Raw genomic sequence first — 19,770 nt, forward strand, 5'->3', positions numbered from 1 at the left:
ACATAAAACATGTTTGGGATGAGGTGTGGGATGAAAAGGATAGGTCAAAATACATAATGAATAATCTCTGAAGAGCACATGACTCTAACCCTACTGGCTTCACTGCTGAACACAAGTGTCTACTCACAAGATAGTAAATCTACAGTTAAAAACTTAATTTTACACTAAATTCTGTAAAAAGAATAATTTTATAACTTTTCATCTAAGCAAAAGTAAATAAAACCAAATAAAGCCAAGACATATAGAATGTATGAAGAATATAACAAAGTGGATTGTTTGGTTACATGCTCAAACATAACATGTAACTAACGAATATTCTCCATCCTCGTCATCCTCTTTTCAATTGAGAAACTATGCTACAGTGCTTCACTCTGGACCTCTAAGTTATAAACCCAACAATATTACAACCCCTAAGCCTATATTGCTAGCAGAGCTAAAAAATACACTTGGTTGATGAATAATTTGAAGTTCTAAAACCAGTTTTTTCTCATATTTAGGTAGTTCTGGTTTAAAGTTTTTTGTTGCATTTGTTATTTACTTATACTTACAGTATAAATTTTCTTAAATTAAAGCAATATAGAAGTCACTGATTTTTCTGACTTACCTAGGAGAGATGTCACAGCCTTGTCGCATAAAGGCTCCAAGGGAGAACCACAGGCTGTTGAATATGCCAAACTCATTAGTAGACTCATTGGTCTGGATCTGCCCGTCTTCATACTCCTCAGTGTGCCACTCATAGGGGCTGAAGCGGCTGACGAGGAACAGCACCACGCTGACACCAATGTAAGCAAAAACTATACACATCCAAATCTCATAAGCCAATGGATCCAAGAATGAGAAAACTCCAGGCTTGGACTTCTGAGGCTTCTTGATCATGATGGAAATGCCCAGTGACATGAAAGGTTTGGAGAAGTCAATCACTTCCTCTCGCACCAATGTGATGGTCAGAGGAGCCACTGCGATGTCTGCTTTCTATCAAACCAGAAGGCAAAAAAAGACACAAAAAAGGTTTAAGAAATACCACTTGAGATTAGAGGGGGTCTCAATCAAAGTTATCTCATTGAAAACCTTTAAAGCATGCATTTGAGTAGATCAACTCACCCCATATACCAACTCTCCAACCATCCCATTCCAGATTTTGGTCTCTGCATCTCTTGCTCCATATTTTCCATCCCCCACTATTTTCAGTTGATATTTGAAGCCACAGTGCTTCGCTATCTCAGCAGCAAGATCTACACAGTAACCCTCGTAGCGCTCATTGTCTACAAAAAGGTCAGCGTTCTTTTTCAGCATTACATACGGAGCTTCCTGAAGGACAGGAAAAAAGGGCAGCGCACATGAATTCAGCACATATGAATTACCTTGTGAAACATATTATAGCCTTGTAGCATGAAATTAGTGGTCTGGTGTTATTCTACATATATTTAACAAACAAAAAACAAAAAAAACACTGCTCTCCTTAAAGGGAAAAGTGTCTAAATTAAAGTGCTAAGACATCTATTTATAAAATAAGGTACCCAGTGGTTCAAGAACTTAGACACTAAAACCACAATTAAAAGTATGCAATTACTTATGGACTCATTATTAAACATACCAAAATGGTGGTCACAATAACGGTTTTGTTTTCCATTCCTGTTGTGTCATTTGTAAAGACATCTGATTTGGTGACAGCCATTTTATCCATTTCATTCCAGTATCCAATCTGTTGGAAAAAATAAGCAACAAATTCAAGAAAAAGCAAGTGCTGCTTTAATGGACAACTTGAGCCTTGAACTCAAACTATATAGTCTCATATTATATAGTCTCATATATAGATATTCATCTTCTATTCAAATTGGATATCAAGAGACTTACTTTTACAGGACCATTACTCTTTAATTCCATTATATTCACTGAGTAATTGACTCTCTTGCCATGCTGGTCAAACTGGATGTTTCCTGTCAGGCCTTCCACTCGAACCTTGGAAACACAAGATCAGACGTGTGTAAGACTGCTTTGGCATGAATAAATCTATGTGACGAGCAAACAGTGGTAGTGGGCTTATGTGGAAGGCAATAATTAAAAACATGGAAGCTATCATTGTTGTTCTTATTAATTATGATCAGTCAAGTAACACAATACATGGGTTTACCATTCATTTGCAGGTTAAAAGTTGAGATTTTCAAAGTTAAATTAATTCTTGATGTTGTCTGGGTCATGCAAATGCAGTTTTGTCAGGATGAATAGGTAATAAATGTCTCATAAATCCTTTCGGGGCTTAATCCGTAAATAGCTGCCAATTTGAGCAACAAGGATGAAATGCTCTTAGCTAAGTCATCAGGAGATGATTGGGACAGTTTTAGAGAAGTAAAATACTAATGTGCTAATAAGGATCTTTTTTACGTGTCTTTTTACTCATCTGAAGTAATACAGTCCTCAACAACCTCTTCACCCAGAGTTTGATTGCCCAAAGATCAGTGCATGGTGATGTTGTCACAACCTCATCCAAGTTCTCCAAAATGACATCCATTTGGATCGGTTAAGTGGGAAGTGTACTTTGCTCTTTGCTTCCTATGACTCCCCTTTTCTTGAGTGTTTTTACCATGATACCTAATGACTTCAAATACTCCTTTGTGCTGAGCTACGAGGCAGCCTCAGCATGTATTCAGAGAACATTCATTAAACAAAGGAACCAAAGTAGAAAGACTGGGAAGGATCCTCTTGATTTTTTTCAGGAAAAAGCAGCATTTCTAAAATGCATTTGGCAGAGTGGATTTCATAACATGTAAACTCAGTTTTTTGACATACATCTTCTCATTTAGTGGACAAACTTGAAAAATCACTAAAGTTTAAGTTCCATTTTCAGTTGGCAAGTCATTGTATTGTATGATAGCTGTTGCATAGGTCTAGACTTGAGTGCTGATGTGTAACTAGTTGTTTCCTATATGGATGGCACGTCAGTACAGTGACTATGACTTTGTAACATTACATGTTACAAAGTCTGTCATAGTGTTCAATCAAACTCACAGGTTATTTGTTTAGTTAAGTTGATTTGAGACCGAGAAGAAACCTCCTGAACTGGATAAGCAGAAGAAGATGGATGGATGGATGGATGGATGGATGGATGGATGGATAGATGGATGGATGGATGATTGATGGATGGATGGATGGATGGATGATTGATGGATGGATGGAAACGCTAAAAATGAACAACAAATTGAAACTTTCTTTCAACGAGAGAGGGGAAAAAAACAAAAACAGATTTTCACTCATCTTGTCACACACTGTGTTAATACTGTGATATTCATCTTGCTGTAGAACCCCCTCTTAGGGAAATATTAAAGTTAAAATATTAGATAAAAATAGGTAGCATTATATAAAGTTTGCTTTACTTTCACTTTCACCTCACTTTGGGGGACATTTGAAGGTAAGAGCCATGTGATCTTGGGAAACTAAACATCACTGAACAGGTTTTGAGAGCAACATAAATTGATTTGGAAGAGATCCAACACCCTTGGATCGGCTTATCTTCTGACATGTTTGATCACAACCCAGGACAGCATCTCTCTGTCTTCATGGGGTGGTTAAAGGCAGCTAATCTTGATCTTGTATAAGTGTATCCTGACTTCCAGGGTGCCAGACAAAAAGACATCAAAGGCAAGAACTGATCAATTTTGGAAAAGCTTTCTGAGACATTTCCAACTGATACCTTTATCATTAAAAGAATCTCATCCTAAAAGCTGTTTTGGACACTTTTTTCTGCTCTGCTTTAAGAAAGAGTGTAGATGGACAAGTCAGTGTGGTACAGATAAAGAGATAAAAAGAAAAGAAAAAATATTTTAGGACCATGTTATTGATCTTTCGGAAACTCAACGTGATAACCATGAATAACTGATGCAGCATCATAGTTTACCATCAAACTAATCTCTATTTAGTGTGTTTCTTCTTCTTCTGAGAGCATATTTCTCTGTGTGCATATGCACTGTAAAAATCAATCTTTGACAAGTACTTTCTACCTTGATGCGTTTTAAAATGCTATTCTTTTAATGTATCGACTGTCACCACTGCAATGAATCGTCACCAGCAAAAGAGGTGAGTTACCTGTTTCAGTGCTCGCTCAATCTCCACACCCTGAGCCCACGGCACAGCAGGATTAGCCAAGCAGTCACCAGTGTTGGCCCTCCTGGTAAAATCAATGCGTTGTTTATGAAGGTATCGGAAAGCTTCTGTCATCACCTGAACGGCGTCATAGGTCAGCGCAGATGTATACTATGGCAGAAAATAGGATGAGATTATACATGAATTATATATTATATATAGATGAAGGACGGTATTATTATCTGGTTAAACATAATATAACTAGTTGACAAAAAAGGCTTTAACTGTAAGCTCCATATTCACGCATTGAATAAATATAGTTGATCAAATAAATAAATGATATTTATCTGACATTCTGCACTAGACATGCACAGCTCATTATCCTTTATCCACTGTCTTTCCCTAATTAGACAGCATATAATATATCATATGTTTGATGTTGGTGCTTTCTTTGTTCTGTTTTGTAAATGTCAGAGTGCTTTTTTTTAATCAGTGTGGCCTTAAAAAGAGCTTTCCCAGTTACAAAAAAACGAAGGCTACTTTTGGCAATGACTATGCAGCTGTGGTTACATTTTAATGTAAATTTATCTGATTTCTGTGTTTGTCAAAACTGAACATGCCGTTGCAATTTCCTAAAAGCTCACTTCATGTGGGCTGGTATAGTAAAGTAAACTAAACAGAATAATTATTGATAATTTCAGTATTATATCGCCTCATATGTGCATGTTAAAACTCACCCTTATTTTGCTGTCAGCTCCAGGATATTCTTTTTCTTCTAGTGCCTCCCATCGCTGATCAAATTTGGAAACCAAGGGGTCATCAAAATCAACAATCTGAAAGCCTGAAACATTTGCTCCACCATACTGAATTTTGGACAGGTCTCCATCAATGAAACCCTAAAAAAAACAGATCAAAATTAATTATTCCATCAATTAATAAACTCTTAAAAAAAAGGTGTAAATGTTATTTACACTCACCAGATTGGCTATAATGTAGTGGTAGCCTTTAACATGTCTGCCAATTGTGATGACCTACAGGGTTGTGAAACACATATGCATTAAAAAAACATACAGGACACCTCGTGAAGGAAAAAATAATTCTTAGGTGAGAAAAACAGCTTAATAAAATGCTTGATTGAAGTTCCTCTTGTATGTCATTTTACACTGTTTGACAACTACACTTATAAAAAGTACAATCTAAATCTGCCACATATTTATTCAGACATTATTAATTTGTTTCAATCGAGCCTCACATGTCTGACAGTCTTGGCCATTATCACTTGAAAAAACACTGTCACTTATAGTCGCAGATATTGCTAGACAGAGATATCAAGTTCCAAAGCCAGTTTTCTTATCAGAAAAGAAAAAAGCAAAAAACTAACATATCTCAACCATACCCCTTTTCAGTACCTCATATAAATGACACACCTGAAACTAATCCAGCTGCTTGACTGACACCTCCGTTTGTCAGGGCTGCTACTTGATGCAGATTTGAATAATAACGTCTTGTATCTCCTATGTAAATGGCTTTGACATAAAGCAAGAAACCTCCACCTCGACAGTCTCTGTTTTTCCCCGATAAAGAGGCAACGAGGCTGTAGACATTGATTTCAGCCAGCATTCAGTTAAACAGACGTCTGCATGCTTTAAATGCTAATCAATATGCCTCCCTCGTGAGAAAAAGGTTGAGTAAAAATAGTCTGCTTATGTGCATTTGTTTTTCCTTTAATTGCAGTTTTGTTTACAGCCTAAATGAACAATTAGCATAATTGTTATGGGGCCTTTCTACATCTGCTGGACTGCATGGTCCATGTGACAAGGCTGCTTTTGTAAGTGCTTTGTCAGATACACATATTTCAACTGGATCTTACTTTTCTCCTACAGGAGTAATTAAAGGACAACAAGGTTGTTAGCATTTCCTGCATCCCCCTTTTTTAATCACCACAGATCCCTTCCCAGTGCTATTTACACTTCCCAGTAGAGTTTTTACATATTTGGACTCTATTAGTTCTAATATCATATATAATTTAAGCACAAAATAGTAAAAACATTTGTTTTTTGCTTTCAGTTTTTTGTAAACTTACATTTTTTTTTAGCTTATTTTACAAAAAACAAGCCACTGATCATTATACCGATGAAGCCTATTGCATGTAATTACTTTACCCAGAAATTACTTACGAGAAAGACTACCAAAAAATAATAATAATAATAATAATAATAATAATCTACAATGTACCTGTTCCATAATGTCCTTCACTTTATCCTGTTCACAGTCCAGTATCACCCTCCTCTCTTTTTTGTTCTCCAGATCTTGGAACAGTGAGCGGTAGGCCTCATCCTTTCTCTCATCTTTAAGGTTTCCCACATTGATGGCAGTTACCTGCCACTTTTTCTCTGCTGCAGTGTCCAGAACAATTTGCAGTGTTGTCAGGCCTGAAGAAAAGATTGATACAGAGTTAAAATGTTAATCATGTTGTGTCTCTTTATGCTTAACATATGCCTGTGTTTTATAATGGCTTTAAATGATTCTTTTGAACAATGGTAAGGTACAATAACCTGTTCCTGCAATATGTAGAACTGCACATTCTCTTTAGTCTTCAAGTCTCTGAGATATTTTTGGCCCTATGGCATTTTGAAGGCTTAATGCAGTAAACACCATATGCAGATTTCAAACCTCAAATTTCAAGAAGTCACAGCAACAAGCAAAAACAAAAATGTCGGACGCAGAAAAACAAATAAGAAATGCAAAAACCTAGCAGAAGCAGACAAAGTTTGACGAAAAAAATCTACACACGAGCAGACAAGACCCGTTCAAAAACATTGTCGTCTGCTTGTTGAAACCCAGTGAAGGTTTTACAGCGACTCAGTGCCTTATGTAAAGAGCTCATCAAGATGAGTCACAGGTATTCTGGCATGAACCTGACCAACATGTGGGAGGAAAGTGGGTCTAACAATACACTTGACTGCATCAATATCAACATTTCAGATTTCATTTCTGCTCTATTACTGTATGTTTTAAAGGAGTAATTTAGTATTTTGCTTATTATTTTCACAGTTTGATTAACAACACTATCCTGAACGTCCACTCATAGTCTTTGTCTGGTATTTTAAACTGCAAGACCTTCAGAAAACCTTGAAAAATAAGTGTCTTCAGCAAAATCTCTTACAGTATGTGATCACTTATTTTGACCGTACTGTTTATTCCAATATATAATACAAACAAAATGTTCAGTGAATAACTGACACGGCTGGTGCAGTTAGCTGTAGCATTGGTCAGTCAGTGTGAAGTGTAGTCTGGTGAAGGCAAAGATATCGTGTCTGTTTCAGATTATATTCGCATCATCCTCTCTGTCTGGTTTCACTGTTGAATCGTTGCTGTTATTGATCACTGGTCTGCTGAGGGCAGTTAGAAAGTGGTTTAATAAAAAGGTTGAGTGTTTCATTCTAACTTGCCGGTGAATTACAGATGTAATCAATTTCATGCGACACGGCTTTGAGGAAAATGGAGACTTGCAGTTTTATCTGAATGAACTATTCATCATAGCTGCATTAAGGTCAGCGTAGTGGTTAAATGTGTTTTATTGATACTTAAGAAAATAGATAAATGAAATGAAATTTAAGTTCTGAGTAATATGCAGTGAAAATAATTAAAGAACAAAGGCAAAATGCTAGTTAGCATTGGCTGAAGTCAAATATAATCTAGATCTCTGTGGACTGTACTTATAGTCAGTAGCTGCTTTGTTGGGCACACCTTACTAATAAAACCTTTTGCATTCACATCTGCCTTATTTCTTTGTGGCATAGATTCAACAAGTTGCTGAAAACCATTCTCAGAGATGTTGGTCCATGTTAACCTGATGGCATCATGCACTTCCTGCATCTTTGTCAGATGAACATCCATATTGGATTGAAACTGTGGCCGTTTGAGTACAGTGAATTCATTGTCATGTTTGAGAAACAAGTGTGAAATTATCTTTGCTCTGTAAAATCTTGTGTTATCCTACTGGAAGCAACTATCATAAAATGGGTACACTATGGTCATAAAGACATGGACGTGCGCAAATATACTCAGATAGGTTATGCATTTTAAACAATATTCATTTAGTAACAAGAAGCCCAAAGCATGCCAAAAAACTATACCCACTCCACTGTAGCGTCATTTTCCTATTTAAGCTGACAGAAATGGCCTTCTGTTGTGGTCTTCTGCTACTGTAGCCATGTGCTTGAATGTTTAATATATTTTGTATTCAAAGATGCTTTTTCTGCACACCTTGTATGTAAGTGGTTATTTGAGCTGCTGTTGGTATCAGCGTGAAGAAATCGGGCCATTCTCCTCTGACCTCTGGCATCAACAATGCATTTATGCCTAGAAAAATCACACTAGACCAGCGGTTTCTGGAAGACTCGGACCAACATGTGACAAAAACAAATGTCCCGCATTCAAAGTCAATTTTATCACCTTTTCTGTGGCCATCAAATTAGCTGATTAAATATTTTCATTAATGAGTAATTAAATGTATTAAAATATATTGTCCACCCCAGTGTTAACACTGTATATTAATTCAAATTAAAATCTGTTTAGATCTGCTAAAGTTACCCTTTAACTTTATAACTTGATCTCATCCCACCCTACACTCTCTCCAACTGAAAGACTATATCACCATGTAATACAAGTTTGATCCTGTGCATTTAGTGTTAAAATATATATTTAGTATTTTGCTTTTGTTACCAGTTCAATGACATTTGTAAATGTAATTATTTCATAAAAAAGAACAACATCTTGCATTTTGATACATTCACTTTAAGTCATTCAATGTTGTATATAATGTAAGAATATATGTGACTTTTTCGGTTATTCACAAACCCATGATTTTTGCATGTTTTGCAATGAACAACAAACTCCTCTTTCAGTGGTCTAAAGCAGCACTTAAGTTAAATCTTTCCTTTAATATCTTTTACATTTGACAATTTTTTTAAATTATATTCAATCATGACTCCAAATACATGAGAACATGTAAAATATAACGTAAAATGTTTAAATAAGGGCCAAATAGGCTCAGATTAAATAGAGGATATTGATTCGATTCCTACAAATTCATCCTCACATTAGCTATAATCTGTTTAACAAATTGTGTTCCCATATATCTACTGTGCTTAAAGTCCAACATCCTTCCCCAGAGTGAACCTGTTATTCTTTGCTTAATGCCTATTGAAGCACCACTTAAATCAATTGCAAGTGTTTAAAGGCTTTGTTTTAGGAAGAAATAGCAGGGGTTGCGATTGCCTGCAGGTCTGCTATAACAGAACTTGAATCTGCAAATGAACAAAAGGTGTCAATAACTTTTATTTGGGTTTATTTTTTGTTTATTTTAATTTAGATTCAAACATGTAAATGTTTAAATGATGTTTAGATAAAAATATGAAAATTATAAAAAACCACACTGGTACAATTGTAATATCTGACAGCAGCAATAGCTATTTTAGTGCTTATCACTGCTGTAGACAGTGCTTTTATTTGACTTTGATTAATTAAGCATAAAGTCTCCAAGCACGAGTATGCGACCATATTTAGACAAAACACCGTGGATTTCTAATATATTAGCAAATGCTGGCATGCTTAGTTAGCAAGTTGCATCCATAGACTGTGTAGGTTAACTGCCTAAACAATTAGACCTGCTAATTAGTGTTAGCCGATCACACAGCGTACTATCGGTATATAATATTGGTCTTCTCTTTAACCTACTCTTTAATCTATCTTGATCCATTGTTTAAACCAAGTTACTGGCCATAGCTGACAAGGTATTTGCTGGTTCATGCATTAGACTCAGTGTGCTAATAGAATTCATCATAACCAGTGGCAACTCCATTGCTTCCTTTCTTTCGACTCCCTGAGAAACACCCCCACACATCCTTGCATCATTTACCAACAAGCTCAGTCACTTACAGTCTCTCTCTTTCCTCTTCCCTCTACACTTTGGGTTGCCATGGGAATGAGTGGATCACACTGACCTAATTAGACAGCCATGCAATGATGAAATATGCACAACAGGCCCCTTAGTGCCACAGCGGACGTACAGTAAGGACAGCAGGTCACTCCTAGCATTAGCATGGGGACACTGTGAAACAGCTGGTGCTTCTGATTTTAGAGAGGAACAGTATTTGATTCTGCTGTCAGTCAGAAAGGCTGACTGGTAAAACTTAGCATGCTGGCAAAAGGAAGAAAAGCATAGCAAACACAAGAGATGATTTGTAAAGCAGACAGGACAAATGGGAAGATAAAGTTAGTATATAAAGAGCAGGCAGGATATGTCTTGGGAAAAGGTGCAGTGGGAGACTTTAAGAGATGTAACACTATAGGAAGTTAAAGGTAATACAGAGCAGAAATGCTCTAAATCCCTCCTAATCCATCCACTGTGTATCCACTCCAAACTCTGTGTGTAGACAGCAGCAGTTCCACATCTCTATGTTGATTCACTTCTGTTACAATAAACCACTTAGTGCTTCATATAAATACTTACATATAAAGCTATCTTTGGGAATTTATCAATGTTTCATACCTTCAAAATGATTTCTAAAATTGATCTGAACATTGTCTCTTTTAGCGTGCTGAAAATAAAAATGTTATTCTATGAGCTAAAAGAATAATTTGATGTGTAATCTAAACACTGAGTATTCCTGTTAGGATAGAAGACTTAATACTGTTATTCCACTGTAACTAGATAGTACTGAGCTTTTAATTCTGGTTTTTCATTGCAGTAAGAGTGTTAATAGAGAATGGAACTCTATCTGTGGAGGAGATTTTCTTTTCAGTGTCAGTTGCTCCTGAAGACTGCATTGCATCAAGGGCAAAAGTCACAGAATCACAATTAGCAGGTGACAGCATAAAATGAATTACATGACGCAGCAAAGTGAGATAACGCAAAAGCAGGAGTAGATTGGTCTTGAACCTTTTTGGCTGCCATCGCCTTTATTACACCTTATTATTAATTGCTATATTAACCATTCTTCTCGAATTCAGCCGCAGCCATCTTCCATTTTACCAACTCATATGCTGCTAGCTCAATTAAAAAATACAATTGTCATGCTTATAAAGCGTATAGTGTGTTCGACGTTTCAGGCAGTGAGAGAAAAGGGAAGATATAAAATCTTATTTCCAGACTTCGACATTATCAGTGTCGAATTTTGAAGAATCACTTATGAAAGGGATCAAAGAAAAGGGACAGAATAGATTTGAATATGAAATAAGCTGGGATATTATAGTTTGAGGGTAGATAATATTTCATGTAGGATAAATTCAGCCCTTGATCTTATCCAGGATTCTAACCACAGGTGCACAGCATAGAGATACTTTATTTCTGACTAAATAATTTCACTTATTCTCTAAAAAAGCTAGTTTATATAATTAAGGGCACCACTACTGCTGTATTAGTGAATGTTTGTTTTAACTGCAGACTGGAAAAAACACATGAGCGCTATGGTGACAGTCTTCAGATTCTGTGTTTCTTAATCTTGGAAAAAGCCTGCCTGTCTAACTGACTGATAGACCAAAAAGGGTATGGCTTGAATTTTAGATAAAGTTGGAACCAGAAAAGCAACTGGATGTGTGTATTTGTATATGTGTATGTATCCGTGAGTCTGTTGTTTGATTGTGAAGTGGAGCTGAAAAAGAACAAAAAGTGAACTAAGCATGGTACAACTTTTCCTCTCAATTAGGATGGTCACACCATTGCTGACGTCACATCTCTATGTAGAACAAGTGTGGAAATCAACAGCTTTAGGCCATATCATCTCCACTGTATGCCAGAGATGACTCTGACTGCCTCTCCTCTAACCTCGCCTTGATATTACATTACACTCAAATGCAGGAGGTGCTATAGTTGATTGTATGTGACAAGCTGTTTGTAATGAGCCAAAATGCCCTTTACCTAGCTTCACCTGTGTTGCACACAGTGGGATAGAAATGTTTTATCACAGGATAAAAGCAGTCACTCAGGATTCTGTGTTAATTTGATCAACCGCTTCCATGTAAGTGGACAAGTGGACCAAAAGCGTATCAACAAAATGTCGGTCAGGGGGAATGGGCAAAGTTTGGGTCCTCTTATCCCCCAAGAGGAAAGCTCACTAAGGGGGGAATGCGAGCCTTTCCTCTAAGAGGACCAGTGGACCCAAAAGCTACGCTAACAAAAAGCCTCCTACAGCTTAACAAAACCAACAAATTGTCTTACTATGAGGGTCAGAGTTTAGGATGGATAGATTACCCTTCTGCACTCCCTTGTGGCAAGGCATATAATAATATAGTATAAATGGCCAATAATGCAGTTTTCAAATTTTAATAATTTCGCATACATGTTTTACAAATAGCCATAGGATTAGCGCTCCATATAAAGCTTCCAAGGCTGCAAGATAACCAGCTGACCACAGTGGCAGATTTTCTTTAGAGAATTTCATGATGAAAATCCACTCAAATCACACTTTGAAAGCTATAGAAGTGTTCACTTCTTACCTCGATCACTGTCGTAGAGATAGGCAAACTTGTCCCACTTGTAGTACTCAATAAGGCTGAGGAGGGGGCCCTTGATATCTGGTCGCATCTGGATAATGAACTGATGACTTCCATCCAGAGGGAAGCTGGGTGTTATGAAGGAGACATGTAGCGTCCCACAAAACGAGGTGATGGTGTTTACAGACTTCTTGTCATAGAATCCAAAAATGGCATACACTCCTCTAGAGAACTGTGAACAGACTGAAGAAAAAAAAGTTGTGTTAGGACATGATACTGAATATTTACTTCATTTGCTTCCTGATTGAATTAAATTGCAAACTTCTTTTTCACTATTTAGCAGAAAACATATTGCTCTCTTTTATGCCAGGAATGATTTGCCAGCGTAATGTCATATCTCATTTGAAACAAACTCTTCTGACATTTATTTGGAAAGTATACGTACTCCCTGCTATAATTCATACCAATGTATATAACCAAGACCTTTATTACCCTCAGTTAGTGCACATTAGGGCCAGACACAACCATTAAGGGACATCTCTTTTAGTTTCTTTTTCAGCTGATTAATGGATAGTTTCCCATAAGTTCTGTCAGGGGAGCGCTTGTGTTCAACAGCAGCAGTTCCAATCTGAGCGAGTCACTTTGTGAAACTTTTATGAAATGACCTATGGCTTTATTTGATATAGTGATTATGACTGTGATTGGTATTCTGTATGACTTAAGGAATCTTTAAAACTCTATATCAACTTTTTAAATGTTCTCTGTGTTGTATGGTATAAATATAACTATTCCGCATATTCACAGGTGTATGATTATGGGGTATCCAAATATGCTTCAGTGCACTGCTTAATATCCACAATATATTGTTAGATGCCATTACATTTTAATGTTTGCCTTTGTTAACAACCATTTAATTATATACTGATTATTAATATGTGATTACTCTGTGTTTATATTAGATTACTTGTATTTCATCCTCATTCTCCTGACTCTCCAAAAGCACTGTATTCAATAATATAGGACATATGTTCTGGTCCACATAACACCAGTGATGTTACTGCCTTCTAACATTCATTATGCAAACATCAGAAGAGAGTACTGAAAACTCAGTGGACTGTAAACATAAATGCTAAATGTCTATCTAATCCTTTGGTTGCTTTTTGCAGTGTTTTTTAAACATTTTACTGGAGTAGACAGATTGGCATGCTCCTTGTAAATGTGTATTGATCAAATGTAAGTTAATGAGGGTTATTGACTTTTGTCATGTTTCTTTCAGTGTAATTAATCTGGTGATTTGCTTTTCTGACCAGTATCATTCTGAGGTGCCTCACTGACAAAGGGAACTGGAGTCTGTGTAACAGATACATGGTGTGAGTATCAGTTTGATCTGTGACTTCTGTAGGCTACTAGGTGTTTGTAAAGGTTTACTTCATTTCTGCTGTAATGCTTTATATATGTATCCCCACAGGGAGTATTCTTTAGCCACTTTTTCATATTTTTAAATATTACCAGCTTCATTAATGAAATCTCAGCTGAAATTAATTTAACTAATTTTGTCTCTGGCAAATGAAAAGTAAATTACTATTTTCAGTGTGGATTTTGCGAAGGAAAGCCTCATTACCAAGCTTATAGCTCAAAAGTCTCTTATCTTCCATGATTCAGTTATATGAAACAACAAATAGAGTCCAAAGAATTGTCTATTTTAGCAAACTGATGAGACAGTTTCCATCCTAAATGAAGTAAATATAGATGACACCTCTATTTTTACCATCTGCATCAGTACTTTTGTTTTCAGGTTACTGGAATATTTAAAACAATCACAATGCCAAACATGGAAAACACATTAAAATAAGCTTTTTTAAAACAAATAAGATTGAGCATGACTCAAAACTTCAGAGACGTTTGCTCGTGTGCTTAAAGTGCTTGAAGTTTGCTTGTGTATTTCAAAATATGGCCAACACTAATGTCACGGTGCACTGACACAGCCTAAATTTAATTTATACCTCATTAAACCACTGGAGGTCTATAGAAACTAGATTTTCACGGTGGTGACTTCCTGTTTATTTTTTTCCTGGAAAATATCATTTTAGTAGTTTTTCCTCATCTTTTGGTAAGTGAGTTGAAATATTTAACAGTAGATTAATTGCTCAGTGATGTATACCAAATGAATTTTTTATGAGGCAATGAAAACATTACTTGTTTACTTATCAAACCTTTTTGTTTTTAAGTTTGTTTAGAGTTCCTTGGAAAACATTCACCCCATAGTCAAATGCACACACAGCCCTTTAAAAACTGGCTAGAATACCAGCGACTCGCTTTCATCCACCGCCATTATTCATGCGCTTCAAATATCTTTAACAATCCATTGACATGAGCAATTAAATGTTCATCACAGCCACCGGAGCCGAACTGTTAACAGCAGTCCAATCACCTCCATCAGTCTGTGACAGCATTTCTAATCTTTTTAGCAGATGACACTGGCCAGTAATGTGGCCACAGAGAGATTAGACCTCACTAATCTAATTTCATTTTTGTCTCCATGCAAGCTAACAGAACCTAAAGTGCGTTGACTGTTAACTGTCACAGTCTAACCTGAGAATGATAGTGTACAGGTCAATGAAGTAAAATTAAATGTCTCTCACAAAAGAAGTTAGGTTACATGTTAAATAAGTCAAGGTAATTTAAAGGAAGAAAGTCTGAAAATATGACACCAGTGGAGAGCTTTGAATTACATTTGAGATAAGGTAAATATACTTGTAACATGCAGATAATGTGCAAGTGTGAAACTGTGGGTACATGGAGATGCTAGCCACTGTAGTTCACAGTAAGTATCTTCCATTAAATTCTTAAAAAACTGCTTTTTTAAGTTGCTGCTGGATTGTTAATTTTAGGCCTTTGCTGTTAAATCTGAATTTTTGTATTACTTATATTCTTTTCTTATTTTCTGTTTCAGATATTTTCTTAAATAAGATAAAATACTGATCATATTCTAGACAATTACAGTTCACACAAAGAGAATGCCATATATGTTTCACTTTGCAGCCTCCTTTTTTCTTTTCCTTTACACCCCCTTTCCTATTTCAGAATAGCTGATGAAATAGATTTGTAAGTATATGCCATATTTTTGTTCCAAGGCATGATAATTGTAAGACTTACAACCCACTCTATAGCTCACCATGGCACCATATTTCTTAAAAATGTAACATATTCTAGGTCTCCTGGCACTTATAGCAGCTAAGAGAGTTGCTGCTCTTTTTTCCTGTCGTTGTGTCACATCTGTCCATTGTCCTGTTTCTAGGCTTTCTGTGCTGACACTCTTGCTGGTGAGCTTGCTGAGTTTGCCCAGGATTAAAACTCACTGAGCTCATGCTTAGAAACTGGATATCCCCATGACTGTGCTGCAGCTTATGCCAGGGAGAACAGTTTGACAACATGTTACTTTATTACCAAATATGGAAATTCACATCCAGAAGCAATGCGCTATCTATTTGTCTGTGCAGGGACTGTTCAAAGGACTTTGCCGTCTGTGAAATGTGACAGAAAAAGAATGAAAAGTAAGGTTTTTAATGGGTGAGACTTCTACGTGCACTTGTTCAATAAGGAATTTAGAAATGTTTAATTAAGAAAGAAAAGCCAGCCACAAACAGTAACTCTTAGAAACACTGGGGATTTTGGAAAAGCCATTAAGCCTCTGTCACATCTGACTGCTTTTCAGTGAAACCAGCAAGTATTCACCCTCAGAAATCCCCCTCCAAACGCAGAAAAAAGGAGTGATTGGGTAAATCTCTTTTTCTAGTGTTTTCTAGTGTTCTCGAGGTCACCCTAATTAGGCACCATGAGCAAAATGTTGAAACAAATCTTATTATTGCTCACTGCTGTGTCTGTAAGTTATAGCACGGTGCCAGTTTTCCTTCTCTATCATTCTGTTTTTGAAGATAACAAGGGGAAAAAATTCAGTTCTCACTAAATTTGGGAATGTTTCAGCAAGATAAACAGACTGTTGATTTGGGGACTTGTAATCCTAATATTGTTGTTACAGACAATAGTGTATAATATAAATAATATATCTCTCTATGTATGTGTCTGTGCTTGTGCGTGTTTATCTGGGTTATTTGCATTTGGTTATGCATGTGTGATCTGGTTTGTCACAAAATCCCACTTATTTATTCATTTAGTTTTAAGTCGTTCATCTATGAACCAGTAGTGTCAAATAAAAAACAAAAATTTGATCAAGTTAACGTCAAACATATGGCAGTGGTTATATTAATCTTTACATAAAAACAATAATTAAGCATGTTGCTGTATGCTTCTGATATATCCATCTGCCTCTGAAATGTCCTAAATATTTATACAAAACAGAAAGAAAAGAGCAGAAGGGAACAATAACAAGAAAATTGCTTCCTTAAAGTGCTGAACAGAGGATCGCTATACATTTGCACATTCTGTATTGGACAATTTGGACAGAAAATGACACATCTATCATCGTAGAGATTACACAAATATACACTGAAACACTGAGATCTTAATATTTAGACTCTTCACCACATTTCAAACACGGTTTTCTTAAATTTGAGCTTCACTGTATATCAAGACATGCCAACGCAACACTGTTGCATCTGTGTGCATTTCAAATTTTTCTACATTTTAATTTAATGATTAAATGTGAGTTTTCTCAGAACACAGTTAGTTAGATATTTTTTCTATCGAGATTCAGTTATTATTTCATATACAGTACATTATCTGTAGTAATTTGATGCTGATTAATTGACCAATTTGATATCCACAGCAGATGCAGCAGATGCGCAGGCACATTAAGCAGAAAACAGCATGGGTTATTACTGTTTTGTTTTTATTTTTGTATTTTGTTTGATTTGTTTTGCCTGAAGTTGGGTTAATCTAATGGATAGAATATGCCATTTCTTGTAACATCTCCATTAGTTCACCCAGCAGTTGCTCCACATTATTTGTGCTACAGCTACATAAACACTCATCAGGCACTCTGTGGTCATCAGAAGGTTCTAATCCCCTCATTACAGGATGATGTTAAATGTGCTGCAGTAGTGACTCTGGCACAGTCTATCACCTTCCAAAGAGAAGGTGTACCCTTTGAAATATATTTAGTCGTCCCAATTAGCTGACCTCATTTTCACCACTGTGGCACTGAAGGCATCTTCGCTGCTCAGCCACTGTTTACACGACTGCTCCGTCACTGATCAAAGATTAAACCTGCATAAATTTGCAACTTCAGCTGACATCTAATAAATGCCTTGAAATTGTCCAAACAACATGGATGAATACTGCAAATTCAGTTAATCTCATCAAAACATACTTAAGTCTATCAAAGTATGCCAATAATAATAATAATAATAATAATAATAATAACATGGTAAAGCTATTATTTTTTTAATATTGTCAGCATTTTAAAAGTGATAAGTATCTAATCAGAAGAGATGAAGCTTCAACATAGTTTCAATGTATTTTATTTTGAAAATATCTGAAATCTTTGGCATATTGGTGCTTTTTATTAATATCTACATAAAGAAAATACACAATTTCCCATTCAGTAGAAAAAACGGACAAAAACAGGCATCCAAATTTGACAAAACCATCTGGTAACAGAAGGCCAAAATTGGCAAAGTACTTCAGCAAACTGATGAATCAGTGTAATGCACATGCATGCATTCGCACATGCCACGTCACTGTGGTGATAATCATCAGCAGTCTAGTCACATCTAACAGAACTCACTGTTATATATCTCAGCATCTCCAACACTTCTGTTCTCACCACATAAAAAAATGCCTCGAGACCTTAGGGCTTTTATGTAGAACTGATATGTCACCAGTTTGCACAGCATAAAGGCACCCCGAGGAAATTTGTCACTGATATAGTTGTTGCAAAAATTTTGACCTTGGATGTCTACAAAACGCTGGAGAAACCTGGTGGCTTGTCTCTGCCTTCCCAAAACAACCCAATGGTCATGCTACTGTTATGTGAAAGTGATATTGGAACATGGAAGGGATTTTTTGTATTATTTTAATCATGAAAAAAGGATAAGATGAGAAAGGACTACAGTGAAGGACATGCTTCATCAAGCTAGAATTCACAGCACTTGTGGGAAGAAAATATTTTTTTTTATCAAATCTATAGAGTGTAGGGAGGCTTTTTATAACTTCTAATATGTTTTACTCTCAGCAAATAAAAACTAAATTTAATTTTATTCCCTTTTTGCTATGTTGTTTTGATAACCTTTTTCAGGTTTATTTTCTTTATTTATGATATTTTGACTGCTGTAAATAAACAAAGGCAAGTTTTGCCAGTAAATGGAAATGAAATATTTAATAAACATAATATTCATTGACAAATAATCAAACAATAAGGTTCATGGGACATATATGGGGAGTTACATTTTCATATTGTTCATCATATTTCACTGGTTAATTCTCGTGCTATATGCTATATGCATTCACTTTACTGTTGTGTATTAGATCACAACATTAACTCCACTCATTTTGTAAAGATGTCTGATAAGGTTGTTGTTGTTTGGTTTTTTTAGAAATTTGTTTATATTTCTGTCTGTGATGCTTGTCATTAATATAAAACTCCATTGCATACAGGTTAGAAAATTAAAATTCATAAGCCATGTGCTTTAACTGATGATCAGTTTATTTAATATATAAGTATGTAGCCGAATCCAGCAGCTGGTTAGCTTAGCAAAGCAGTGGACAGCTGTGCAAAGCATATATAACATATTAGATGTAGATGGCAAGTAAAACGTTTTTTTAGACATCTGTGACAAAATTTAGTTTTTCACTTGTTTTATACCCTCAGTAAACATGTTCTTGTTTGTGGGTTTATGGTGAGTTTCAAATTGTATTTTATAAAGCATTAATTTTACCTTGTAAATGGTGGTACAACTAAGCATAAAATAGAAGAAAAAAGCATCCAGTGCATTAGGGGTTGTCTACCTTATCCATTGTCCCCAGATATTAAGTTAAATTCGGGTCATCTGATTTCAAGAAAACAACATGGGAACAATCAAAATCAAAGGCTCCACTGTAGTACAGAGCAAAACAGAACTTGGCTAAAAGCACCTTTAAAGTCTATTTTAAAAGGATTGGTTTATATAATGCATGCAACAACTCAACTAAGTAACTCTTGCTCAGAAAAGCTGCCAAACTAACAGACTGCAGACT

General features: G+C 35.9%; 1 protein-coding gene across 1 annotated transcript in view; it reads right to left on the minus strand.

Moving 5' to 3' along the window:
• Positions 1 to 19,770, minus strand: part of gria2b (glutamate receptor, ionotropic, AMPA 2b) — a gene marked incomplete at its 5' end in the record, with an annotated part of 46,367 nt that overhangs the window by 6,097 nt on the left and 20,500 nt on the right. Inside the window, 9 exon segments of the mRNA NM_001279478.1 lie at positions 605 to 972; positions 1,102 to 1,308; positions 1,595 to 1,702; positions 1,855 to 1,959; positions 4,081 to 4,248; positions 4,815 to 4,973; positions 5,055 to 5,108; positions 6,313 to 6,509; positions 12,580 to 12,819. Coding sequence (NP_001266407.1) covers positions 605 to 972; positions 1,102 to 1,308; positions 1,595 to 1,702; positions 1,855 to 1,959; positions 4,081 to 4,248; positions 4,815 to 4,973; positions 5,055 to 5,108; positions 6,313 to 6,509; positions 12,580 to 12,819 — 1,606 coding nt within the window.

This window comes from Oreochromis niloticus, linkage group LG2 (genome assembly GCF_001858045.2).
Source record: "Oreochromis niloticus isolate F11D_XX linkage group LG2, O_niloticus_UMD_NMBU, whole genome shotgun sequence".
Lineage (NCBI taxonomy): Eukaryota > Metazoa > Chordata > Actinopteri > Cichliformes > Cichlidae > Oreochromis > Oreochromis niloticus.